Here is a 25,780-nt window from a genome sequence, read left to right as displayed (position 1 = left end):
AGCAAATGCCCTGTATGCCTGATGGCCTGTCCAGCTATGCCTAAGGCTAAGGTGTAGGGAAATTCTTTAGTGTGTGACCAAATGTATTTTCCTTCAGGTGGAGAAAGAGAGGGACAAGGAAGTGAGTGACGACGAGGCAGAGGAGGAGAAAGAGAAGGAGGAGAAGGAGAAAGATGAGGAGAAGGATGAGGACAAACCTGAGATTGAGGATGTTGGATCGGATGAAGAACATGACCATGACAAGTCAGACAAAAAGAAGAAGAAGAAGAAGATCAAGGAAAAGTACATTGACCAGGAAGAATTGAACAAGACCAAACCCCTGTGGACCCGAAACCCAGATGACATCACGAATGAGGAATATGGAGAGTTCTACAAGAGTCTCACCAATGACTGGGAGGACCACTTGGCTGTTAAGGTTGGGCTTTTGAGATGTTATTTTAAAAATACCTAAAAATGTAGCAGTACTTTATAGGAGGAAAATTATGTCTGATATAATGTAGTCCAATATATAATCACTTTAATTTTTTATTTTTATTTTTTTGCCTAACAGCACTTCTCAGTAGAGGGTCAGCTTGAATTCCGTGCCCTGCTCTTCGTGCCTCGGCGTGCTCCTTTCGACCTCTTTGAGAACAAGAAGAAGAAGAACAACATCAAGCTGTATGTGCGCAGAGTCTTCATCATGGACAACTGCGAGGAGCTCATCCCAGAGTATCTCAGTGAGTATTAAAGTGTGGATTACAATTTCCCTAACAATAATAGAATTATCATAATGAAAATGACACAATGGAATCTTTAGAGTTTTAACAGTTTCTTTTCTGCTTCCTATCAGATTTCATCAAGGGTGTGGTGGACTCTGAGGACCTGCCACTGAACATCTCCAGAGAGATGCTGCAGCAGAGCAAGATCCTGAAGGTCATCCGCAAGAACCTGGTCAAGAAGTGCCTGGAGCTTTTCACAGAACTGGCTGAGGACAAGGACAACTACAAGAAGTACTACGAGCAGTTCTCCAAGAACATCAAGGTCAGTATCCACAGCCTTGACTGAGTGAGGTGCAAGGTTACCAGATCTTGTCTTTAATTCTTTTGCTTGAATAATTTAGCTCTAGCAGTATGAATATTATAAAGTAGCTTAACAACAATTGAATGCAGCCAGTGGTAGCGCCTGCAATTTTTTTTGTACATTCAGCTGAATAAATCTGCACTGTTGATAACAGTTGACTGTTTTCCTTATTACAGCTTGGCATCCATGAGGACTCCCAGAACAGGAAGAAGCTTTCTGAGCTTCTGCGGTACTACACATCAGCCTCTGGAGATGAGATGGTGTCCCTGAAGGACTATGTCACACGTATGAAGGACAACCAGAAACACATCTACTACATCACTGGTGAGGACACTTTTAAAACTGCCAATCAAAAGCATGCGTTCGGCAAACAAAACTTGTCTCATGTGGGCAATATGGCATGAATGAACAACATTATCATGTCTGCATTTCAGGTGAGACCAAAGACCAGGTTGCCAACTCTGCCTTTGTGGAGCGTCTTCGCAAAGCTGGCCTGGAGGTCATCTACATGATTGAGCCCATCGACGAGTACTGTGTCCAGCAGCTGAAGGAGTTTGAGGGCAAGAACTTGGTTTCAGTAACCAAGGAAGGCCTGGAGCTGCCTGAGGATGAGGAGGAGAAGAAGAAGCAGGAGGAGAAGAAATCTCAGTTTGAGAACCTATGCAAAATCATGAAGGATATCTTGGAGAAGAAGGTTGAAAAGGTAAGCTGATGAAACCAAATGACAATATAACAACGGAATTTGTTTTATTGTTCAACTGATTGATACCGGTGTCTTTTGTTTTCCTCTGCAGGTCACAGTCTCCAACCGCCTAGTTTCTTCCCCTTGCTGCATTGTCACCAGCACATATGGATGGACGGCCAACATGGAGAGGATCATGAAGGCTCAGGCACTGAGGGATAACTCCACCATGGGATACATGGCAGCAAAGAAGCACCTTGAGATCAATCCTGACCACCCAATCATGGAGACCTTGAGGCAGAAGGCAGAGGCCGATAAGAATGACAAGTCTGTGAAAGATCTGGTCATCCTTCTTTTCGAGACCGCCCTGCTCTCCTCAGGATTCACACTGGATGACCCACAGACCCACTCCAACCGCATCTACAGAATGATCAAACTAGGTCTTGGTGAGTATCTGTTAAATCTTGTGTCTTTTGGTGGTATGTTTGCCAGTAAATGAGTTAACCCTGCTTTGCTGACTGATCTGCTCCTATTTTCCTTCCAGGTATTGATGAAGATGATGTGACATCTGACGATAACACCTCTGCACCCACTGAGGACATGCCCCCTCTTGAAGGGGAAGATGATGACACATCTAGGATGGAAGAGGTGGACTAATCAGCTTCCATTTCCTGTTTAGATTTAAAAAAAGAAGGAGGGAAAAAAAAGGTTATTTTTTTAAAAAAAAATTAATGTTAAATGTTGTAAATGAGCCTGGAATGTCTGTTCCTAAACACTTTTGATGACGTAACTTTATTTCCACTTGCGTTGACCACATGCAGTTCAGTCATTCCTTTAGAGCTTTAGAGTTTTCGGATTGTCATTTTTGTTTTTGTATTGAGTTGTATTGATGCATTTGTTCTTTTTGTATTTGACATTCCAAAGTTTGTTCTTTATTGTAAATATAACAAAACACGATACTGTTATTTGAAACGGTGCAAAAACCATTAATAAAGGTTTACCATGTTAAGCTATTTGGTCATTGTTACTGATGAGTGAACACAAGTCTCGTGTTTTATGTATAGTATGCTGCATTTTTAGATTGGACAGGTGGGTTAACCTGTCCACTCTGTTTATCTGTCTATCTATCTATCTATCGAGAAAATCAATGAAACTTAGTGTTCACTTGTAGTCGAAGAACTGCTTTAGACTTTGTTCTCAACAAGTAGAAAGCTATGTCAAAAGGGTTTCTTAATTCAGCTCAAATGAAGTACAAACATTATTTTAGAACCTTTTTTTTTCTCACCAGGATTTTTTAAAGACATTCTTTATCCATCATTTGACAGAAATTTATATCTTGATAAATATAAAGTGATGATGTGACGTTGTAATTTCCATGTTTGAAGTATACTGTTTTCATTTAAAACCAGTGAAGTCAACACTGTTTATGAATCATAAGCTACCAAACCAATGCTTGCTTAAACATAGAGTGAAAGAAAGAGAAGAACCACCCCTTTTTTCTTTGCTTCATATGAATGAAGCATTGCCCTTGGGCAGATTGTTTGCTCTCCAGTTGCCTTTTTAGTTTCTCCATGGAAAAAGCAAAAAAATCTTGTGTAATAAAAAGCAAAATGCTTGAGGGGAAGTTAAGAAATAGCAGATAAGTCTGATAATTATGCCTTTATTGGGAACAAATTGAAAGAAAGACAAACGGGGAAAAGCCAAAAGAACTCGAGGCTTCTTTTTTTTGGCTATAATTTGGGAATTTGTTCATTTTTACGTAACCTCACTGAAGTATTTTCCACAGTACTGATATTTCTTGCCAGATTGAAGCTACAAGGATATAGATGTTTGTGTTGAAAAAGTAAAAGTGGACAGAGAAACTCCTAAAGAGGAAGGAAAGGTTTATATAATACATCATTGCTGTAGTCAGATTCATCCAAAAATAACTTCCTTTTTTTGTCTCCTCTTCTACTTTTCTGCTTATCTATCTTTAAGCTTCTTCTAAGATACAAATTATCAAATTAAGGCTTACCCATTTTGTTATTTGTGGAAAGGCACATGTTTAACTCATAAGTCTGTAAAGGTTCTCAGTCATCCAGGTCATCATAGTTTAAGGAGCTTGGGAAGAAAAGAGTCTGGACTCTCCACCATTTTACCCTATAACTGAAGAAGCTTCTCGGATGAGTAGTGAAACGTCTTCAAGCAACCTAAAGAAGTCTAGACGCTTTTCTTTCCAAGCTCCTTAGACTTAAACTCATAAGCTTAAACATCGATTTAGATATTTTCATGCATTCCGCACTGCTTTTATCCTCTATGTCCAAGTCATTTTACACGTGTGGGTTCCTGTTAACTACCAGTAGATGGCAGTCGTTGTGCATTGAAAGAAGGTTCTACCAAGCTGTTCAAATATTCTAGAAAGCTCCGACCTAGGGGTCTCAACCAGCTGAAAGAAGAAGGTAGGTGGCGGAGCCTCACCTCTGTCAGTGCGCCCCAGGGCAGCTGTGTAGCTTGCCACACACCAGTGTATGAACGACTGAATGTAGTGTAAAGCGCTTTGAGGTCCGTAGGGACTAAATAAAGCGCTATACAAATACAGGCCATTTACCACTGGTTTTACAGGTGCGTGAATATATTTAGCCAAAAATATAACTATAAAGGAAAATTATTTTGACACATAACGAAGATGGTTCAGCCTGGTATAAAATGTTATAATTTGTTTTCACCATCCGAGTCTACCCAAAATTCTGCAGTATATAATACTACTACTTCTACTGCTACTACTACTATAATAATAACAACTTTATTTATATAGGATTTTTTAAACATTAGAAGAACAAGAGCCAAAAACACTGGGAGAAACATTAAGGAAACACAACTATGGAGACGAGTTTTTAGCAGATTCGCTCCTGAAACTATGGTATGTGCCAGGATTGGGATGCCCAAAGATTTTAGACGAAAAATTGAATGAAAAGGAATAAGTAAAATAAAAACTGTACCTGAACATGTATCTGTAATAAAAAAATATATATATATACACTGCCAACTCATTATGAGGGGGTCATGTGGGAGGCACTGATTGATTTTCCATGGAATGACCATAGGAAGTATGCTGTCGATGGCTGTAATCCAAAGTATCGGGAGCCTGTAATCCTATGTGTTGCTGTCCTGTCACCGGCAGGGTGCGCTCTCGGTGCCTTTACGCTGGCCATCGTTAGCGTGACGCGCCAGAGTCAGCTGACTGAAAACAGCCAATCACAGCGTAAGGGCAGACTGAACCGCCTTGCAGTGTGCTGTCCTGAGAGTTGTCAAGGTTTTGGTTGTGGAGTATCCGTGAGGGGAGCAAGGGCGGTTACGCTTGTACAATGCCGAATAAAACGAAAAAAGATAAGGTGAGTTAGACAAAAGCTAGCAGGCCGTGTCCATAGTGAACAAACTTTGCACGAGTTACATTTCATTGAATTTATTGATAATGTGCCGGGTGTATAATACGACATTTTGCTACCAGCGCAGTGTCCCATCACACAAACGTTAGCCAGCCTGCAATCATTACCTGCTAGCCCTATCCTGCCGTCATGTTAGCACTTGGCACGTTGTGCAGTGTTATGTAAATAGAGCACCCTTATCTTAAAGTGATACTTACATTGCACGTGTGTGTTATTTTGGTGTAAATTTAAGGACTTTTAGAAGCTGAAACCTCGGGTCGTGTAACGTGAGCTAGCTAACAGCAGACTTTACAGTGTGGTTAAACAGGAGTGCGAGACTGGGTGGGCAGGCGTGCTATATTTAGCTTGGATTTGTGCAAGGCGGCATTCACCAATTGCATTCACCTGATGTTGTCAACCAATATAAACTTCATTTCATTAAATCAAGTTTATAATCTTTTGATTGAAAATGTTTTTGCAGGAGTCTCCCAAGTCTGGCAAAGTGGGGAAGAGTGGAGGACAGGAGAATTCAGAACATGAGGTATTCTAACAAGGAAAACCACTCTAAGAACACATAACTTTTATTTTTATTTAAAATGTATTTAACCCTCAAATTGGGACTTTTGAGATGTCAGATCTCGTTTGTGATAGTCCCCTGCCCAAGAGAACAACTCAAATAGAATGAGCATATACATTACCAAAGACCCTAAACACAGAGCAATACATAACATTAGATTAGCTAGAGGAAGTAGAAACTTGTAAATGATATATTAAAAGCTAAACAAGCAGTTAAAAAAACCAACACACCCTAGACTCATCACAGATCAAACAGAGACCGCAAGGGTTGGGATAACCTTTTCAACTTGATGTAATTACCTCCAAGTCATTTAAAATTAAATGGAATTTAGTGACACCAGCTTTGCAAGAGGAGTATTACATTATAATTGGATTATTACTGCATGATAGTGGTCTCCAGTATTAGTGATTGTGGTTGCAATACAAATGAACGTACATGCTGAACTTATTTTTTCAATTTAAAAAAAATGAAGAGGGACACGATAAAGCTTAAGTTTTATTGTGTATATCTAGTTTATTGTCTTGTTATCAATTCAGTGTTTTGCAGATTACAATTTATAATGTTGCTCCTGAAGTGCCGATTCAGAATACTTAAATGCATCACAAAGGCCTCCACAAACCAGGATGCCTATGTTATATACTTGTGCAGAAATTGTATATTTTTCACTTGACAGCAAGTACTCATGCAAAAGGACAGGAAGCCTCCTGTGGAGTGGAACAAGAAAAGCTTATTCTGTTTTAGGTCTCATGATTCTTTGAACTCATCAGGGGAAAATTCTTCTTTGTGACCAAATTTGCTGTAGCGAGCTAACTAATGATGGATGTGAGTCACATGAACACCATAGTGAAATATGGGAGTATGGACTACTTGTGTTGGCCATCTCAATTTGAAAATCTCAGTCCATCACAACTGTGGACTTACTGTAATATTGGAAAAACATGAACTTTCTGTCATTTAGTTGTTTATCTCTTACTTAATGGCTTTGTAGGAGTATGAATGGGAGTAGGGAGTGATTAATCAATAGGAATCTATGAACTCCTTCATATTTTCTAAAGCTGTCTGGCGTGCAGGATTGGAGTCTTTGCCATGCTCATTCTGGTCCCTGGGCTTTACATTTGACCTCCCTGTACTAATAAAACTAGTAAAATGGGATGATGATAATGACTGAACTTTAAAATCATAATCTCATAGCCACATAGCCTTGGATCTTTAGTGGACCGGTGAGTGACTTCATGTGACTCAAGCTGCTCTCTTTTTGATGTTGATACCCTGTTGCTAAATGTGTCGTTAACACCAGTTTAGGGCATGTCTGAGTTCATCAATATTTCACCCATAATTACATGGTTGACCTGTCATACAGCGGCTTTAAGCAGAGAGCTTTACTTCAAAACACAAATTTTATTCAACATTCATGAAACTGCTGCCTTGTGATTTTTCTTAAGTAGGATAGCTATTGCTATTCATAAACCACTTGCTGCTAATGCATTGATCTATGATTTTCAGTAATAAAATTCCTTTGAGGAGTGATGTGTTGTGACTTGCTATAAAACCTTTTTGCTTACATCTGGATTAGGACGCATCTGGGGAAATTTATCTTTGGCCCTCATAACAAAATTGTTCAACATTGAGTTTGTCCATCTGCATTACTGGCATCTCATGTGAATCATTGCTTTGTTGTGCTGCACAGTCATACACTGCTTGTAAAAAATAAAATAAAATATGAGGAAATTCTGTGGCACCAGGAAGATAGCATAGTTTAAACAATGTTTAATGTTTCCCTATATGTGCAAAAGTTCACTTCAAGCTCAGTGTGAGAGTCATTACTTTGTTCAGTTGTCATTTATGATCTGACTACATTTTCTTTTCTGCTGTTTTATTGTGTGTTTGTGGGGAGGAGCTACCCACACTGAGCAGAGAAAAGGAAGATAAGGAATATCTGACTTCCTTCATTCCTCAAACAACTAGAGGCTTTTTAATTTTTTTTAAAGGAAGGCAAGCATTTGAATGCAGTTATGTCGCGTGTGGAATGAGAGCTGGCAGCTGTTTGTGCTGCCTAGAAAGCAAAAGGTAGTCCTGCTCTTGCACAGATTACAATGTTCTCAACCAGGCTGTATTCCGGTGTCACCACAGATGGACTGAGTTTAGGTGGCAAGGTCTTTTGAAGTCTGCCCAAGTACACTTGACTCATTTTAACATTTACATATTTTTCTTTTCATCCTTTCAAGAGACCCTCCCCCCCCTCCCCCGTGTCCAATTTGCATATAAACCACAAAGGCACACATACACACAGATTATAGTCATGGCAGTTGCATATTGTATACAATACAAAATTTGTGTAACTTGAGTTTTTACAGTAGTCATTCACACTGGTTCAGAGTTATTGTGCCAAGAGATCAGATTCATTTTTATGAGCTTCTGGACTTTGCCCCGAAGCTGACATCCAGCATGTCACACTGACAACAAAAGCTTATCAAATGCCTATGATTATGTTTTTACCATATTATAAAAACATGAAATGAAAACTTTAGGCCATGACTGTACAAGCTAAATCTGTGGGAAACACACTATTTTATTGCCTTGTGTTATATACACAGTCCAGTTTATTGAGTTATAAAATCCACACTTGTCAGTTAGCAGATAATTTCATTAAGCTTTATATCTATTTCAGAGCTTTATGTAGTTACCAGTTTAATATAGTCCCTATTATTTTCCACATTTGCGTTGTACATTTACAATTACAATAAAGGCCTTATCTGTTCTATTTTAAAACCTGTCCTTTAATAACAGCTGGCTAACAATTACATATATTAGTCATCCTTGCCGACCTACCGAAAAAAATAAATAAATAAATAAATATATATATATATATATATTTAATTAATTATTTATTATTATTTTTATTATTATTTTTTCAAGCTGAAAGTTTCAGGCTCTGCCAGCATTAGACTTGCGTGTCAGCAGCCATGTATTAGATCAGCTAGTGCACCAACCTGTGTCAAATTAAAATCGCTGGGCTGCAAGCTGTTGTCACCGCCCCCACCCTTCCTTTTTTCCCATATGCTCTGTCAACCAGAAATGCATAACTGTAAAGGCTGTTATGTAATATATATGTAACTTTCATTTGGCTTGTTGTCAGCAACCATAACTGACAAATGAAAATTTGAAGCATTAAATGAGAAGAACCATAGATGACAGATGTTTCTACTTTGGCCTAATATACTTACATGAGTTAATTCAGATCTTTCCAGTACATTAATATGTAATCGAGTTCATAGCAGAGGTCAGCACAGCGGCATTTTCCACTTCACACAACAGCTTTCTAGTGGCACAGACTGATTGTCTGTCTTGTAGTGTGGCTCAGACTGTGGCCAACTTTGTCTGGGTCTTAAGCGAATTTGATAAATCTCTTGTGACTCAGACTCCACAGCTGCATCAGGTGAATTAAGCTCTGTGTCATCAGGTCCACACTGATAAATGGATCCTAGTAGGAAGGCTGGATCAGTTGAACTTGCTGCTTTCAGGTGATCCCACATCAGGATGATGCACTATTGTAAAGAGTAATTGTACATTTGGTAAATGGTTTTGTTTTTTTTAATGAGCATTTTGTCAAGTGGATGGCAACTCAGTGTATATAATTAAAAGTACCAGTTGTGCTCCTTGGCTGGTGGCTGCATGCACACATTTTTATTAGATTTCTACAGAGGTTCATTCGCCCATATTTTATACCTGCATCTTTTTTTTTTTTTTTTAGTGTGTCTTTGCTCTTATGTCCGTGTAACTAATGTGTGTTTTCTCTTGTTTCAGCAGAGCTCTAACAGGAAGGCTAGCAATAGTGTTCCTCCAACAACTCAGCTACTAAAGGGGAAGCAGCCAGGTTCCCAGACACCTGTCAAAAAGGACAAGAGGCAGAGCTCCTCTCGCTTCAGCTTGAGCAACAACAGGGAACTGCAGAAACTTCCTGCTTTTAAAGGTATTCACCTGTGCGACAGTCTGAAATCCATTTTATGTAATCACATAATGAACTACAGAGTACGCTCGATTTGGTAGAATTTGCATTTGTTATATATTCATAGAGAACGGAGTTGAGGTAATGTTTTCACGCTTCAGGGTTTTGCACAGAATTCAAAAATCAAATCAACCAAATTTGGCAGGTGGAGAAAACTACCTGGTCTGCCTGTGTATGTTTAATATGTAAGAAATGTCTCAAATGCAGATCTAGATAAGTGCACACCTCACAGAAATATGTACTAACAGGCACGTACTCAATTATTTAGTCACTCCTTCCCCACAGAAGTTCCCATGAGCATCCCTTGCTGCATCACCCCCATTTTAATACCAGGCTGAAGATGACATTATGCAATATGTGGAAACAAACAGAGGACATGCATGGCATGGATTTTGCTCTGGATTTAACCCAAGCATCTATATTTAGTGATAATCCAGAGATAAAGCTTTAATTCCACAGCCCTTGTGTTTCCGAATGTTGCCAGTGAGCAGATAAGACATGTCAGCCAGCTACTACTATTCCTCCTCCTGTCTTTCCTCGTGAACTTTACAGATGTATATGGATATTTAGTGTCCAAGTTCAGTGCCAGATCCAAGAGCAACGAGCAAACACTGCTGCGACACAATAAATGCATATTGTCAGCATTGTCCTGTGTATACATGGATGACTGCACGCATAATTTCTCAGTACTTTAATTATAGTTACCTAACATAGTGGTATGCTTTACAGACAGTTATATTGACATTGTTGGCTGTTAAATAATCATGTAATTAAACTTCAAAAACAATTTTATAACTGATAGTGGCAATGGCACAACAGGAATTGGTTATACTGTTTCTGTTTCTTTCTAAATGTTCAGACTCAGGAAAAATAAGAATCTCGTAGGAAAAGGGTATTTTAGTGGTCCCCAGATGACTATTCTGTTTAGTAAGTGAAACAAAGTTGGGACATTGGAAATGTGCCCGACACTTTCAGAGTGGGTAGGGAGAATTATCCATCTCCTTTCAAGGACAGATATTTCCTGGATTGTTAGATTATTTACAGTTGATGCAACAGCAGTGTAAAGTTTATGGAACTGATGTAACCCCGAATGGTGGTGAATGCAGTCTCGTTGGGTTACTTGCTCAAAAGTTTCTGTATTTGGTAAAAGGTATTTTTCTGTGCCGTGTCTGTCTAGCAAACATTGAGCACTCAATGTTGTGGACGTTCTGGCACTGATGCCGTGTGTGCAGAAAAGAGCGCTTTTGTTTTTGTTTTTCGTCATCGGTGGGAGGCTTGTAAGCTCACAGTAGAGCAAAGGCAGCGTTCTTCAGGGAGAATTTACGAATGTTATTTCTGTCTTTGGAAACCTTGGCATGTAGAGCAAAGTTGGATTTCCTAAGGTGGCAACATGATAACAGGCCATTTATTGTTCATTGTGTCTTTATGCTCTGCCATAAAAAAATTATTGTGTCTTTATCTTAGCTAGCCGTTACCTTTGTAACGTGTGAGGAAACCAATAGGCTTAACTTCATTTCTGATACAGCCTGCTCACTTCCCACACCCCAATGAGAGCTTTGATAACATTCTGCAAAACATTATCCCACAGTGGCCAAGTAGATGTTATCACTTAGTCCTGTCCAAACAGGCTCCTCGCTTGGCCTGTTTTCATTCCAGGCATGTTCACCACCTCCTGATGGAAACACATGTCCGTGAGCCTGTCCCGCAGAGCCGCAAAGTTGAGGCGAGACTTAAAAACCCTGACCAGAAGCAGGCCTTTCCCATGAACTTCCAGATTCGTGTGTGCTTTCTTTGACTGTATGGTTCAAATTTTTGCATTTGTTTGGACGATAGTTTGGTTTCTGTTGAAACCCGATGTGGTGAGCTGCCGTTTTTTTGTGTGTGTAGATTTTATAAGACAAAATACACAAATCCAAACTTGTGTTTTTGTGTTTGGCATAATGTTTAGCTGGAGATCTGTCTGACTGAGGCAAGTAAACAGGAGATTAATTCCTCTTTCTTTGTCTCATTGCAAGTGTTATATACATGTGCCAAAAAGCACAGAACAACAACAGTTGCTCCCTCTGTATGGGTTCTCTTTTAAAGCAGGAGCTCTCCTTCATGGAGCCTTGGTCTCATAGGGTTTGGTGCCACCTTGTGGCTAGAGTGTCAAATATGAGAGATGATGTTGAAGGACATGAGTATATCTACTTGTAACCAAAGTTTAAAAACAGATAATACTTTTTAATCTGATTTATTTATTTATTTTAAAATTGAGGGTACAGTTAACATAGTGTATGAAATTTGCGGTCCTTACCTTTTTAATGAGACTATGCTTAATGGCAATGCAAAACTTTCCCATGTTCCTTTATAATGTGAAACTGTTTTAAGGGGCATTTTAATGGATATAACTAACAGTCGGCAGACCGCAGATATGCAAACATTGTACACAATGTAAAAAAGAAAACATAAGGAAAATAAAACACTTCAACAGAAGGACACCAGGAAAAGCCTTACAAAAACAACATAATGAAATCATAATGACCGAGAATGTTTATTAGTCTGTGAACGGTAGTTTGTGCTAACTCTGAGATATGTTTTACTGAGTAAACAGTTGTGTAGAGTAAAATGTTACAGATAGTGACGAGGCTAAATGCCTATGTCACGGCAGATTCTGGTGGGTACAGGATATAAAATATTATTTTTATTGTCGCAGGTTAAGTTGTGACATTTCTGCTCTTTTATAAACATGTAGCTACTAGTATTCAAAGTAGTTTGGATTTAGTTTATGCTTCACAAATTGTTATATGTTTCTCCCGTTGTTGTGTTTCTCCTGTTGAATGAGCGTAGTTCATTGTAAATTATTAATTGTCTGAAATGAATCTTATCTGTGAGAACGGTACACGGGCTTCAGCACTAGTCAAAGACACAATGGACACAAATGACGAAGCACGGAGCAGGGACAGCTGGAGACAGTGGTCTGTCCCAAGTCTAATAAGCTGCAGTGCTTCTGACAGTTCACAGAATATAAGAAATCTGCTGCTGACATGTTGGTGCGACATATCACAGGGGACTTTCAGAGGTTCATGCCTCAGAGGGTTGGAGCCTATTTTTTTTTTTTTTTTTTGGTGTCACACTGTGTGCCAACAGTTAGTTATGTTTGACTTCTTCAGTGTACAGTCATCTTCATTTTGAGGGATAAACAGTAAAGATGACAGAAGTTATATGGTCAGCAGTTATGTTTTTTTTTTTAAGCATTTTTTCAGCCTAGCACTAGGGAGACAGGATAATGACAGCAAACGTGAAGATGTTAAAACTAAATAAGTTGTGTGTTTAGTTCTGCTATTGCTACCTGTAATACAGTTGTTTAGTAGGTGTCACTGACTGTTAGCAGAAAACACAGGTCTAAGTCAAACTACTAAAGTGTACGTCAGTCAGTTTTTATTTTTATGAATCGAAATGTTGCTTTTACTGTGGTTGTCTTTTAGTTACATTCTAAAGCTTCCAGGAAGTAATCTTAACGTTAAATCACTATTTGTCATGTCATGTCAGAGAAACGTCTTTAACTTTGAATACACGTGGAAGCAGAAAAAGGCCCCTACAACTCATGACAGAAACTTCCCGGGTCAGACATTTCATATGAATAAAAATACAAAAAAAGTCACTGGCAGTGATCATGGTGTTAAAACTGCTCAAGCTGTGCACTGGTTTTGCATGATTGGACTTTTCAGCATTGCTTCTAGAAGGGTTTTGTAGCTAGAAGTCAGAGAATCAGACACATTGCTATATTTAAGCAGTGAATATTTCATTTATGCATCAGCAACATTCAGAAATGACAGGATCCTACTAAAAAACATGACACTGTATCTGAATTGGTGGTCTTTTGTTTGGAAGAATAGTAAATATTGAAAATGGTATTTAATTAATTCACACACGTTTACTATATCTGCAGGTCTAAAACTTGTTTTTGAACTTTGAAAAACGTTTTAAGCTTTTAAACTGTTGTACATATTATAATAACACATTCCTCAAGTTACCAGGTTTAAGCTGCAACATTAAATGCGATCTCCAAGCGTGTTTATCTTGCAGTCATCAGCCACAGGTGTTTTCCACTTGTGCAACATTTTTAGTGGCACAATGAACAAATCTGGGCTTTGTTTCTTAATATATCTGCTTCTAATGTAACTAATACAGATCAGCATCTATCATCGCTTTGTGATTCATCTTTGCGTTACGAGAAGAAGAAAAAATAGGTTGGATCTTGATAAAGATGTCCCTATCATTGGAAGCTGCCTAAGTTCAGCCACTGTTGAAAGAGCCTGTGTCCTCAGCTGCGTCGATCAGTCTGTTTCTCCAAATAGATCTGAGCCTTAAGCGTTTACAGAGGACCGTGACATTGAAGATCAGCAGACCTGTGAATGAACCACTTCGTTGTGTATTTTAGGCAGTGCTGCTGATATCAATGATACGTTTAGAAAAAGCTCTGAAACCATGCTTGTGTTATAGCAATCTCACAAGTTTCTTCGCATTTAAAAAATAGCGCAGACACAGCAGAAAGCTCGAGTTTGGTGAATGCATGTGCCAAAGTAGCATTTGTACAGGGGCGATCGTGGCTCAAGAGTTGGGAGTTCGCCTTGTAATCGGAAGGTTGCCGGTTCGAGCCCCGGCTTGGACAGTCTCGGTCGTTGTGTCCTTGGGCAAGACACTTCACCCGTTGCCTACTGGTGGTGGTCAGAGGGCCCGGTGGCGCCAGTGTCCGGCAGCCTCGCCTCTGTCAGTGCGCCCCAGGGTGGCTGTGGCTACAATGTAGCTTGCCATCACCAGTGTGTGAATGTGTGTGTGAATGGGTGGATGACTGGATATGTAAAGCGCTTTGGGGTCCTTAGGGACGAGTAAAGCGCTATATAAATACAGGCCATTTACCATTTGTAATGAGTAATCCAGTATTTTCTTCTCATGGTCATGGATGCACTATGCCTAAGGTACAAAATGGCAAGAAAGAGCCCTTTATATGCCCAGATTAGTTCCTGCTGATGAAGTGCTCCATTATCGTATATATTAGGACCAACTAAACTAGATGTTAAGTATTACATCCATTAGGGGTGTAGTTGTTCCCATTTTGTACAGTTGACTTTAGTGTAAGACTTTTTACATCCTCTAACCTGCAGATAAACACGTATACAAGCTCAAGGTTGTGTAGCAGGAGCAACAGTGGCAATACAAGAAGTGTGCAAGAACAAACAGCAGCCGGACTCGAACCACACCACACCTCCTGCACCTCCAGCGGAGAAGTGCAAACCCACAGGGAGGAACCGTGACACCATTATGTGCTTTATGAAATACCACACAAAATGCATTTTGCACAAACAGTACATTAGCCTAAAACAGTGTTTGTTTGTTTTTGTTTTTTTTGTGAAGTGTGAAACTTCCAAAACAGTTTTTATGTATTCTATTTTTCTTTTTTGAGCTTAAATGGTAAATGGCCTCTATTTGTATAGCACTTTAATAGTCCCTAAGGACCCCAAAGCGCTTTACATATCCAGTCATCCACCCATTCACACACACATTCACACACTGGTGATGGCAGCTACATGTAGCCACAGCCACCCTGGGGCGCACTGACAGAGGTGAGGCTCCCGACACTGGCGCCACCGGGCCCTCTGACCACCACCAGTAGGCAACGGGTGAAGTGTCTTGCCCAAGGACACAACGACCGAGACTGTCCAACCTTCCGATTACAAGGCGAACTCCCAACTCTTGAGCCACGATCGCCCCGAGCTTAACCAAACCTCTGTATAGAGTTACATCTGCTGGACAATATTATCCACAAATAATGATTCCCCTAATTACTTTTAAGCAGTCAAGAGTATATCAATGTCTTCCTTCTTTGCATATTATGCAGAAACTGCATAGAAAAAACAACCCTGTTGCCTTGCTGTAGTTGCTCGGCCAGTTTTATGTAATCTTAGCTAACGCTGCCAATCACTGAAATGACAGCAATCATAGTGCAAAAAAATAATGTCGTTTTTTGTCCTTCACAGAAGAGAAGTAATTGCGAAGGCTAGTATGCCATACACACATTTTAATAGAAATGTTTGTGGGTTGTCACACAGCTACGGTTATGAAATGTTCATTCTAATGGGGTAAGCAAAGTCTTTTTGTGCAGTCTTTTCTCCTCGGTGGCTTTCTTATGCAGCAAAAATTATTAGATTATATGTCACTGTAGTCCAAATCTGTTTAATTCACACCCATCTACACTGTATTTGCGTGGTTATTCTTCGTGCATAGGAATGCTTAAGACTTTAGCTGAATCACTGTTTCGACACCTTGTCTGTATGTGCTTACTGTACTTTCAGTATGATGACACATATGGCATGCACAAAAAAAAAAATGTCTGTGTATGTTCTGATTGTGTTTGTCTGTGTGCAGAGTTTTACAGAGCCCTATTGTATTCTAAGGGTGCAGTGGTTACTATATTTGGGAGTGCTACGCCAGTGACTGGGAGTATGGATTTGTTGCTTTTAATTGTCTGTGTCACCAATGTGCCCGCAAAGGTTTACAGTGCAGGCTTTTGTTCCCCAGTGCTGCTGATTCAAAATGTGGCTTTCTGCATATGCACATCCTGTGTTGCTCACATTGAGACTTCCTGCCTTCCTGTTTCTCTTGTCACATACACCTGGGCTCAGGCTGTGCTGCTGAAGAGCCATCTGTCATGCAAACACAGACACACGCGCACAAAGTTGGCACGCATGCTGGAAATGGCAGCAGACATTAAAAAAAGGTCCACTAGTTGATGACCAGTGTAAGGTGACATTAAGCATTGAACACCTTGTTGTATTTTGTTTTATTTAGGTTTGCCAATATGGAAAAGATATATATAAATCTTCTAAAGTTTGTATCTGTCTTGTGTGAAACTTGTATGAAAAGCATATAAGAGTGAAAACAGATATAAGATCCCTTGAAAAATTATATAAATGAAACTTGCATGTTTTGGATACTTCCTAAAACAATATATGAAAGTAATGAGAAAGTGGCCACTTTCATGAGTATATCATATAAGCGTTATATGATTCACTATATGAAGCAAGCTAAAGCTGATGCAAGTCTTTTATAAGTTTTTCTTATTTCTTTTCCATGTGGGTGTTGTTGGGAGTTAAAGACTAAAAGAGAAATAAATGGTTTCCTTTGTCCTCTGCTTCTTACAAGCAACCTACATGTTGTACAGTTATTTGTATTCCATGGTATTATTATTCCATTTGTGGTTATTTCAGAACCGGTTAAATGGAATTCAGGCGAGTTGTTTGTGCTTTAAAAACTCCTTGACAGATGTAGGTTCTTTTGGCCCAATCACAGTAACTGGCCCACCCCTTTTCTCCCCACTCCAAACAGCCAATTTCTTTCCTCATGTTTATTTATTCTGACAGCCCGCCCATGTGATTGCAGCTAACCAACCAGGTTGCTTCTGTGTGGGATGACATCACTAACTAGCTGGTTCCCTCCAGCAGCAGGGGAGCTTCATTTTCTGCTCAGTGTTCGTGCTAAAATGGAGGCTGGCTCCTCGCCTTAGCCTGGGCTACCCTCTTCTCTCCTGTTTCCTGCCTCAGCTCACTGATGTTGGCATGTACTAGAGCTGCCGGCGGGATGGTTCTGGATGGACCGAGCGCCAATGGGCCTTTCCAGCCTGTGGCCCTCATGCATTTTAGAGGTGAGAATAGGAAATCTGCTGCTGTGTACTGGTCTGTTTAAAGAGGAGGTGGGCTTGAGTGTTAAGCAGCCACAGCTGGTGATTTAAAAAAAGAAAAGGAAAAAAAAAAGCTTGATATTATATGTATCATTACTTTTGTGGAGGCGAGTTTAAGAGTTTATTTTAGTGTTGTTTGCACGAGGGTTTTTGAAAGAGAAAGGAGGTGATTGTGTTTGTATGTCAGCAAGGAAGGGTTCTGCCAAGACATTGCAAAGCTTAGCTTTAGTTTAGAGGGGGGGGGTAAGATTGGTAGTTTTGATTCTCCCCTCCCCCATCAACACTATTGATGTCATAGGAAGTGAGGTCAAAGCTTGTTGTTAGTTTGTATATGTCTGTATTGTATTGTTGCAATGTGACTAACATAAGTAGAAAGGTTGTTTGATGTAGTTGTAGCTCCAGTTTTCTTTTTGAGTTGACGTTGATTCGGACAAACTTAAGGAAGCTGGAAGCTGTCTCTAGATGAAGTGGCAGTGTGTGTTTAACATGCAGCCAATTATTTCATATGCTTGCTGCTGTCACAGTGATGTCAGTATCATGGTGTTGCTTATGTGGCTGTTAACATGGTCTCGTGCCATTTATATGCATAGTGATAATTACAGCAAGTTATGGCAGAAAGCCACCGGTCCCTCCTTCGGATATCCTGTGTCTGAAGGGACAGATGGTAAGCGCACCACATTTGCCATTAGGGACACTTTATTAATCAGTTATTTTCATATTCCGTAGTACAGAATGTCTGAGTCAAGAGTTGTGCTTAGAAGCAATTTGTGTTCGTGGCTGGCTTCCTGTATGCATGCTGGAGCTTTTAGATGAGTAAAGGTTATTCACTGATCCATGCAGAGACGCTCGTGTGTGAAGTCTGCAGTTGCACAGCAGGTCTCTTAATATTTTAGGTCTGTTCAGAAACCCTAGTGCTGTTGTGTAACAGGAGCTGGTAGACCTCTCAGCACTCAGAGGCTGATGAGTCGAGGTGCTCATGAGTCGGCCTGTAACAGTAATAGGAACAAAAGTTGATGCAGGTGTACCAAGCCTCAAATAACTCAGCAACCGTTTTTCTGTATTCATCTTACTCTTTTCGCTATAAACACCACATTTGACCACCTCCCCTCTACCCTTAATGACAAGTTTTGACACCTCAGTGTTTATCAGTAAAGATGTTGTTTGATGACCATTATGATAGTTTCTGGGTTTTTCAAAGGGTAGCTGAATAAGCAGAGACCACCCTCACGAATCTGCACACCCAGTCATTTTGTTCTATAAGCAGCTCAATTCAGAAAAGACCTTAAAGGGTTACTCCTTGTAGGATTTCAAGCGTTAAAGAGTTAAGGGTAAAATTTTGAGACTTCCTAGTAAAACAGATGCTACTATATTAACTTAACACTTATAAATATTTTTACTAACTTGCATGCATTTAGAGGGGATTGTTCATCATTTTGACAAGTATTTGTGCTCACTGTCCAAACAAGGCTTAATATATATATATTTTAAACACACTGTACGCACTTAAGCAGAAGCAAGCTGAATATTAGTCATGAACACAAAAAGTGGTCGTGAGTTTTACTTTCACAGTTAGTGCACCTCACTGGAAAGGAAGACACTCTTATGTAAACTTGCTCCAGAAATACAAAATGGATCACCTTTAGTGTTCTCCACGGATGTTGTGGCAAAAGCTCAAGAGCTTGGCTGATGTTTGACCTTTTACTGTGCTCAATTGGATCCTGTTTGCGGATAGTAGTTTGAATATGGCAGTAAGTCTTCTAAATATAAATTCAAAAATCTTCCAGTTTTTTCAAAATATCTTATGGCCTGTATAACTATTTGTATAAAAACAGACAAACGTAAAACAAGAGCCAACAAAGAGCCATTAGATAAGAAAGGAAGCAACAGTAAAGTAAGGAAGCTTCACCACAAAGCTTTGACACTGTAACAGTGTTGGGGAATTATAAAGCAAATACATTATTGATTCAAAAGGGTAGTCTACCTAAAAGAACTCATAGGACAGCTTTGTTTCATGCTGTTTTAAATGCTAACGTTTCCTCTGTGACTAATGTGGAGGTGTGCTGTCAGTCGCAATTTGAGGTTCTAGTCTGTGAGCATTGCCTCCATTACTGAATCTTTTAGAATTGACCTATTTTATTGGTGCCAGCTGTTAACATTTTGTCTGGTATCAACTTATGCAAAGCAGGGTCTGCACAGAAAATACTGTAGATATATAATTACAGATTACCGTGCTGTTTTAACTCTTTATTCCAAAGTGTTCAAGAAAGCCACTGGACGTTTATAAATGTATCTGTAAGATTACTGAGTGTAGCAGGGAGTGCTGACTGACTTATTTTACTCCATGATTTATGTTTTGCATGATGCCTTTGGCTGACACTTTTTTCAGCCATAGCTGATGTGATCAGCAATTCAGCGGTCTCTTGATTCCAGTGTAGAAGCAGCAGACATGCGTCTCTGATTAGCAGTGGTCACCCCCTGGTCCAAAGTCCTGTCTCTGCCTGCAGTCACCATGGTGATGTAGGGTACACATGCAGATTGTTAATGGGGAGAAAAGAAAGACTCAAGAATCACAGACTGTGATGAAGAGATTAATGCTGCCCCATAGGTAGGTTTTATAAGGTGACATTCTGTTTTAAGACACTAATCCCCGTGTTGGATGAAAATGAATGAGCACCAATCCACTTCTCTTGGTTTCATGGTATTTTCTGAAGCTTGGGAATCGGATGAGCTCAGGCTAATTCAGAGGAGAAGCTTCCTTTCTGTGACTTGTGTCATTTATTACAGGCTGCTACTGACAGTTTTGATCATTGTAAAGAAAAGGGAAATAGCTGTGTCCTAGTGAAGGCCCCATCACAGTAGAGTGCATAATGCTGGGGTTATTTGGTGCTATATAGGCTGCTTGTAGTAATGGCGTCCTTTCTACTTTTGTCAAAAAAAGGTGAAAGTAAGTTGCACTTTATTCAGAGCTCTTCTTCCTGAGTGCTGATAAAGGGAGAGAGCACACATTATAGCTATTTCTAAAATTGCTAAAATGGTTACCTGTAGATTTAGAGTAGGTCTTGTTTATAAAAACGTCCGTACTTTCATACCTTGCACTGTTGCACACCTTATGATGTATGGAGTGTGCAAACCCTTCAAGCTCTGTTCAGGTTCCCTCTGAGCAGTCCAGAAAGTTGATTGAAATTATGATCTATTTTAATATATAATAATTCTGTTTAGAAGCTTTGTTATTGTCACTTAATTACTTAATTGCAGACAAAAAATGTTTTCATACTTTTCTCTAATCGTTCTTATCTTTGAGGAAGCTGTCAAGTGGTTATAAATCATTTAAACTGACACTGATTGGAGGTTAGCTCATTGTGCAAAATTCATTGGCTGCAAAAACATGTAATTTTTTTTAATTGCAAGCTAATAATGATACACAGGTAGGTGTGGCCCCACATTCCCAGAGGGTGATTTAGATCTTTTGCATCATTGATGTGGCGATAACATAGCAGTCATTACCTCACTAAGTTGAATTGGTTGCTTTTTGCTTTAATAACTAGAGGAACGTGTGTATGTGTGTGCAGAGTTGAGTTTGAAATCATTTGGATGAACAGTTTTCATTTTTTACCAAAGGATTTCACAACAGTTGGCGCACAGATACGTCAGCTGCAGGGCTGCTCTACTCTGTGATTGGTTATTGCTTTAAGCAGCTGTGATTTGTTATTTGGCTGTCAGCAGGCTTTCATCACCGGGTACACTGGCAGCACAGAGAGAACTGCTGTGCACAGTTGATGCATGGGGCACTGGTAACTTAACATTATCTATCATGTGATGTGCCACCCGGATATATTCTGCTTTATCAACCAAAATGCTTATCTCCAAGCAAACAGCTGAGCTGCTGTGCACAAATTCACAGTTCCAGTGAAGTCTGTAGAAACAATGCAGTCGTGCCCAGAATAAAGCCAGCAAGTCGAAATGTTCTTTCCTCTGGAGAAGCACAAAATATGTGTATCTGGTGTTTTTATTAAAGAGTTTTCAGTAGGAAATCCAGCATTTCCTGAACTATCAAATAAATGAAAACACACACACAAAAGCTGCAATCGTTCTGTCTCAAACAAGCACAGCACAGCTCAGTAAACCTAAAGTTATTCAGAGACATGCCTTGCAGTCTATAACATTATAAGTCCTTTGTGATGGATCACAGCAAAATAAAATATGGTTGTAAAATGAAGAGATTGCTTAGCAAAACATCTAAAAGTAAGTCAGCCTGTCGGTATCATTGCTGCTCTGTCTAATGTTAAAAATCATTGACATTTTGCTTTGTGAAGAGAATTTGAATTTAATTCCAGCCTTTCTTCTCTCTGTTTCACAGATGTTCCCCCTGCAGAGCAGGAGAAGCTGTTTATCCAGAAGTTGCGTCAGTGCTGCGTTCTCTTCGATTTTGTCTCAGACCCACTGAGTGACCTGAAATGGAAGGAGGTGAAACGAGCGGCGCTGAGCGAGATGGTGGAGTACATCACCCACAACAGGAACGTCATCACCGAACCGATCTACCCAGAAGTGGTTCACATGGTCAGTATTACAGTAAACAGTGGAATTGAGAAGCTTGGACCAGTTGTTTTTATTTTATTATTTTATTTTGACCTGGCAAATGTTTAATAAGTAGAGAGTATAAGTGAACATAATTAACTAAACTTAGTTAGCCATCTTTGTACTTTGTATCACTCAACTCCTGGAAAAAAGTAAAGCCTTGCATAAAAAGCGATTTGGTTACTCATATTGCAAAAGTATGTGTGGACTTTCTGTCTCGAAAGGCTACATCTTATGTCAACTTAACTTTCAAAATAAGAGTAAGGGAATTTTCCAGTTGTAAATAGGTCACATCATTGTCTGAGATGGAGGAAAAAATTAGAATAAAATGCAAAGTATACATGGGACTCCCACCCAAGTCAGGTTTAAGTGTGAGGAAACTCTGCCACCAGTGTTTCCATGAATGAAAGCTTTAAATGATTTAGAATAGAACATTAAAATCTGTAATGTCCTGTGATGTACTAGTGCTGTGGTTCTATAGCTGATGATATTTCTCATAAAGCTTTTTATCCCATAGAATATGCAATGTGTAATATGGTTTGGGGAATGTTTTAGTAGTTTACGTCTAAAAATATTCACTTACACAAACTCTGCATTGTTCCTTTATAATTGCTTTATTTCGTGTTAGCGAGATGTCACGTGTCACTTCTCTTACTGTAAAATTGTAAGTTGTAATTGTGAAAAAAGACTCAGTGGAAGCCACATGGCCTCGGAGAGCCATCTCACCCGGTAGATTCCCTTTTCTTTCTTTTTTTCATGTTTGTGATGAAGCTGATTTGTTTTCTTCAGTTTTATTTTCGTAGCATGGAACGAACATTTTGTGGTTTTCACTTGACCCATTTTAGTTTTTATTTTGGTAGTTTTTTTTTTTTGCCACAAATCTTTTAAGATCATTTAAATAATTCGTATGCAACCAGGTGATCTGTTTGTTTTCTTCAGCATGTCTCTTGTTTGAATTCGTCTAAAGATTGTTCGTGTATTGCACACCCTAAATTGTTTGTACCCCTCAATGGTGTAGGTCTGAAAACTGCTCGTTTAATCAGGGTGTTGCCAGTGCAGCTGTGTTGGAGCTCCTGCTGTAGATTGGAGAGGTGTTCCTCTTAGGTCGTGGTCTCAATGTGTTCCTGGTGCCAGATTTGCTTTCCCAAGCCAAATTAAAAAGCCTTTGATGTTAATCAAAGGCCGGCCTCAATGCCACATGGTAAACTGCAGATGATCAAGGTGCAAATTTCCCCCCGTCCTCCTTTGCCTGGGCTTTATTTGATCAATGCGGCAGAAAATGCAACTGAGCTGTCAAATCAGCATAAAAATATACTCTTACTCCTGGCAGCGCCTGTCCCCGTACCCCCTTAAAGACAAGGGCTCTTTGAAGTCCACTGATGGCTTTTATGATCAAAGTAAGTAAAGAGTGACACGACATTTTCCTTTATGGTAATAAAGTGTATTCTGATGCTAAAACTTTGCACATTATTTACTTCCGTAAGGTTTCTGTATTTCAGAGCATTTTTGACATCTCAGTGTTCAAGCATCATTATTTAAACAGGCATTATTTGCACTACATGGCACTGTAACAGTGGTTTCGTTGTCCTGATCTATTTGTTGAAAGTAAGGAGTGATTTCTGCTTGGAATAATTACCTGATGGTGAATGAGAGTGTTTTGACCTCTGATCGACTGGAATCCCAAAGGAGTTCTGAATGCGCCGTCTCAGAGGCAAAATAGATTGTTCACAGTCTGGGGTCTGTACAGTCACAGAAATAGGCCAGTATGGACAACTAGCGCAAGAGACTGTTGATATCCAGTCACCTACCACCTTTTTATTAATTCTTTAATACAAACAATACCTCAAAGTTGATATATTACACTGAACTTGTTAAAAAACAGTTTAAGTCTGATATGTTTGCACGATGTGTATTTAAAATGTAATCTCAAAATACTTCACTGGTCTTTCTTTCCACAACATTTTAACGTCTTTGCCCCTTACATAGTCTGCTGTATTTTGCAGATATTAACTTATCCATATTGCACATTTTTGGTGATGAATCAGTTTCACAGCACTGCTCTTAATCTGAAGAAACAAATATACACCAATCCCCAAATCAACGCTCCCTGCCTTGTTTTGCCTAGTATACCTAATATGTGCTGTGGATGTAGCATGAAAAATGGATACATTTCACAGCACAGTCAGTCCACAGATACACAGATTCATCGTAGTTAAATGTATGAAATATTAAAAAGAGGAAGATACGAGCTCAGAGAACAGAGAGAAGCAAACAAATCTAAAGGCTGATTAAAAAGCAACATGAAACACAGTAACCTACACTCTGTTCTTGTTTATTGCTTTTCATAATATCTGATTTTCATTACATTACAGCATTCCAATTTTGACATAACTGTGGCTCGTAGGAGTACACTCAAACCTAAAGCTAACATTAGCCACAGCAGCTGCTCATACTGAATTTAATAAGGCGGGTCTCCTTCACAGCCGGGGGCGGTGCTTATCAGGTTTTGACGTCTCAGTTGGTTTTAACCTCGAAGGGCTCAAGAAGGAAAAGGAAGGAGAGGATGTAGTCAACTCATAATTTGTGGATCTAGACAATTTTTAAAAAATGGCAAAAAGTGGATTTTGCAACATTTAAACACGTTTATGCTGATAGAAATATTTTACTTGTCTTTTAAAGGCAGTTTGGACAGTACATGGTCCAATGGATTTGATCTATTTGTTACTACAGGTTACTGGCAGCCTACGTAAACAAAGAAATGGTGATGTTTTAAATATTGTGTTTTTATGCAAATAAAAAGGGCAGAGGCCACCGCTTCCTTGAGCGGTTTGGATTTCTGTGGGGGAAATGTCTTTTTCAAGTTTATATTTATCTGGCATGTCCGATTGTCTGTCCTCTGTTTTTGTTTCCCAGTTTGCTGTGAATATGTTTAGGGCATTGCCGCCGTCATCCAACCCCACGGGTGCAGAGTTTGACCCAGAGGAAGATGAACCCACTCTTGAAGCTGCGTGGCCGCATCTACAGGTACATGCGTCACACCCACATACGTGGTTTAGTCAGAAAGAGCCTGTTCACCTATTTCTGTTGTTTTAAAGTCTTTGCCCCTCTTCCACAGCTCGTCTACGAGTTCTTCCTGCGGTTCTTAGAGTCACCGGACTTTCAACCAAACATAGCCAAAAAGTATATTGACCAGAGGTTTGTATTGCAGGTGAGCATGTTGCTAGAGCACAGCTTCTTTCTCTGTAAAGAGGAGCTATGATGCTCATTTCTACCTTGATATTTTTATTCTTAACTAGACAAGCTTTGCATGATTGATAGTTCAAAATAATCCTTGTTTATCGTATACCAGTGCTTGGTCCAGCCCCTCTGTTCGTGCACTGTCTAAAACAAGCTGTTTTAGCTCCTCTGCCTTTATGCATGTGGGTGAGGCATCTGCGTGTACAGCTTTGACTGTGCGCACAGATGCCTGGAAAGAACATATTGAGGATATCTGCTCTCCTACACGTCATTTGAGGCCAATGTTTGTCTGAAGTTTAGTGACTAAAGCAGCCTAAGGCCTGAAGTTTTGGCTTTTTCAGATTAGTTGCGCATACACTGAAATCATTGTTTGAAGCTTTAGCCATGTTTAGTATGAGCATGCATTTCTGTATTTCTGTAATAGTATCAATGTGACAAAAGAATAAAAACTGTAACATGCCCACTTAAGAGCATTGTATGTAGTACTCGGTTACGTTTAATTTTATTGTCCCAGTAACCT

At 39.5% G+C, this 25,780-nt stretch overlaps 2 protein-coding genes across 4 annotated transcripts in view; both read left to right on the top strand.

Moving 5' to 3' along the window:
• The window catches only part of hsp90aa1.2 (heat shock protein 90, alpha (cytosolic), class A member 1, tandem duplicate 2), a 7,049-nt gene extending 4,299 nt beyond the window's left edge, over positions 1 to 2,750 (top strand). Inside the window, exons 5-11 of the mRNA XM_005917637.3 lie at positions 98 to 415; positions 551 to 716; positions 830 to 1,020; positions 1,236 to 1,383; positions 1,494 to 1,762; positions 1,854 to 2,187; positions 2,286 to 2,750. Of these exons, the coding sequence (XP_005917699.1) occupies positions 98 to 415; positions 551 to 716; positions 830 to 1,020; positions 1,236 to 1,383; positions 1,494 to 1,762; positions 1,854 to 2,187; positions 2,286 to 2,398 (1,539 nt within the window). The 3' untranslated portion in view covers positions 2,399 to 2,750. The remainder of the gene's footprint in view (positions 1 to 97; positions 416 to 550; positions 717 to 829; positions 1,021 to 1,235; positions 1,384 to 1,493; positions 1,763 to 1,853; positions 2,188 to 2,285) is intronic.
• Positions 2,751 to 4,990: 2,240 nt separating this feature from the next.
• Positions 4,991 to 25,780, top strand: part of ppp2r5cb (protein phosphatase 2, regulatory subunit B', gamma b) — a 27,282-nt gene continuing 6,492 nt past the window's right edge. Inside the window, exons 1-6 of one of the 3 annotated variants that reach the window (XM_005917630.3) lie at positions 4,991 to 5,112; positions 5,627 to 5,686; positions 9,530 to 9,692; positions 21,806 to 22,005; positions 24,937 to 25,047; positions 25,139 to 25,231. In XM_005917630.3, coding sequence (XP_005917692.1) covers positions 5,086 to 5,112; positions 5,627 to 5,686; positions 9,530 to 9,692; positions 21,806 to 22,005; positions 24,937 to 25,047; positions 25,139 to 25,231 — 654 coding nt within the window. In that variant the 5' untranslated portion in view covers positions 4,991 to 5,085. Of the gene's footprint in view, positions 5,113 to 5,626; positions 5,687 to 9,526; positions 9,693 to 16,803; positions 17,413 to 21,805; positions 22,006 to 24,936; positions 25,048 to 25,138; positions 25,232 to 25,780 lie in introns of those variants that run through there. The other 2 variants (XM_005917629.3, XM_005917634.3) reach the window with 2 other exon arrangements.

This window comes from Haplochromis burtoni, unplaced genomic scaffold, assembly GCF_018398535.1.
Source record: "Haplochromis burtoni strain Fernald_Lab_line unplaced genomic scaffold, NCSU_Asbu1 Contig_28, whole genome shotgun sequence".
NCBI lineage: Eukaryota > Metazoa > Chordata > Actinopteri > Cichliformes > Cichlidae > Haplochromis > Haplochromis burtoni.
Note: the sequence above shows the minus strand (reverse complement) of the source record. Positions and strands in the feature narration are given on the sequence as shown.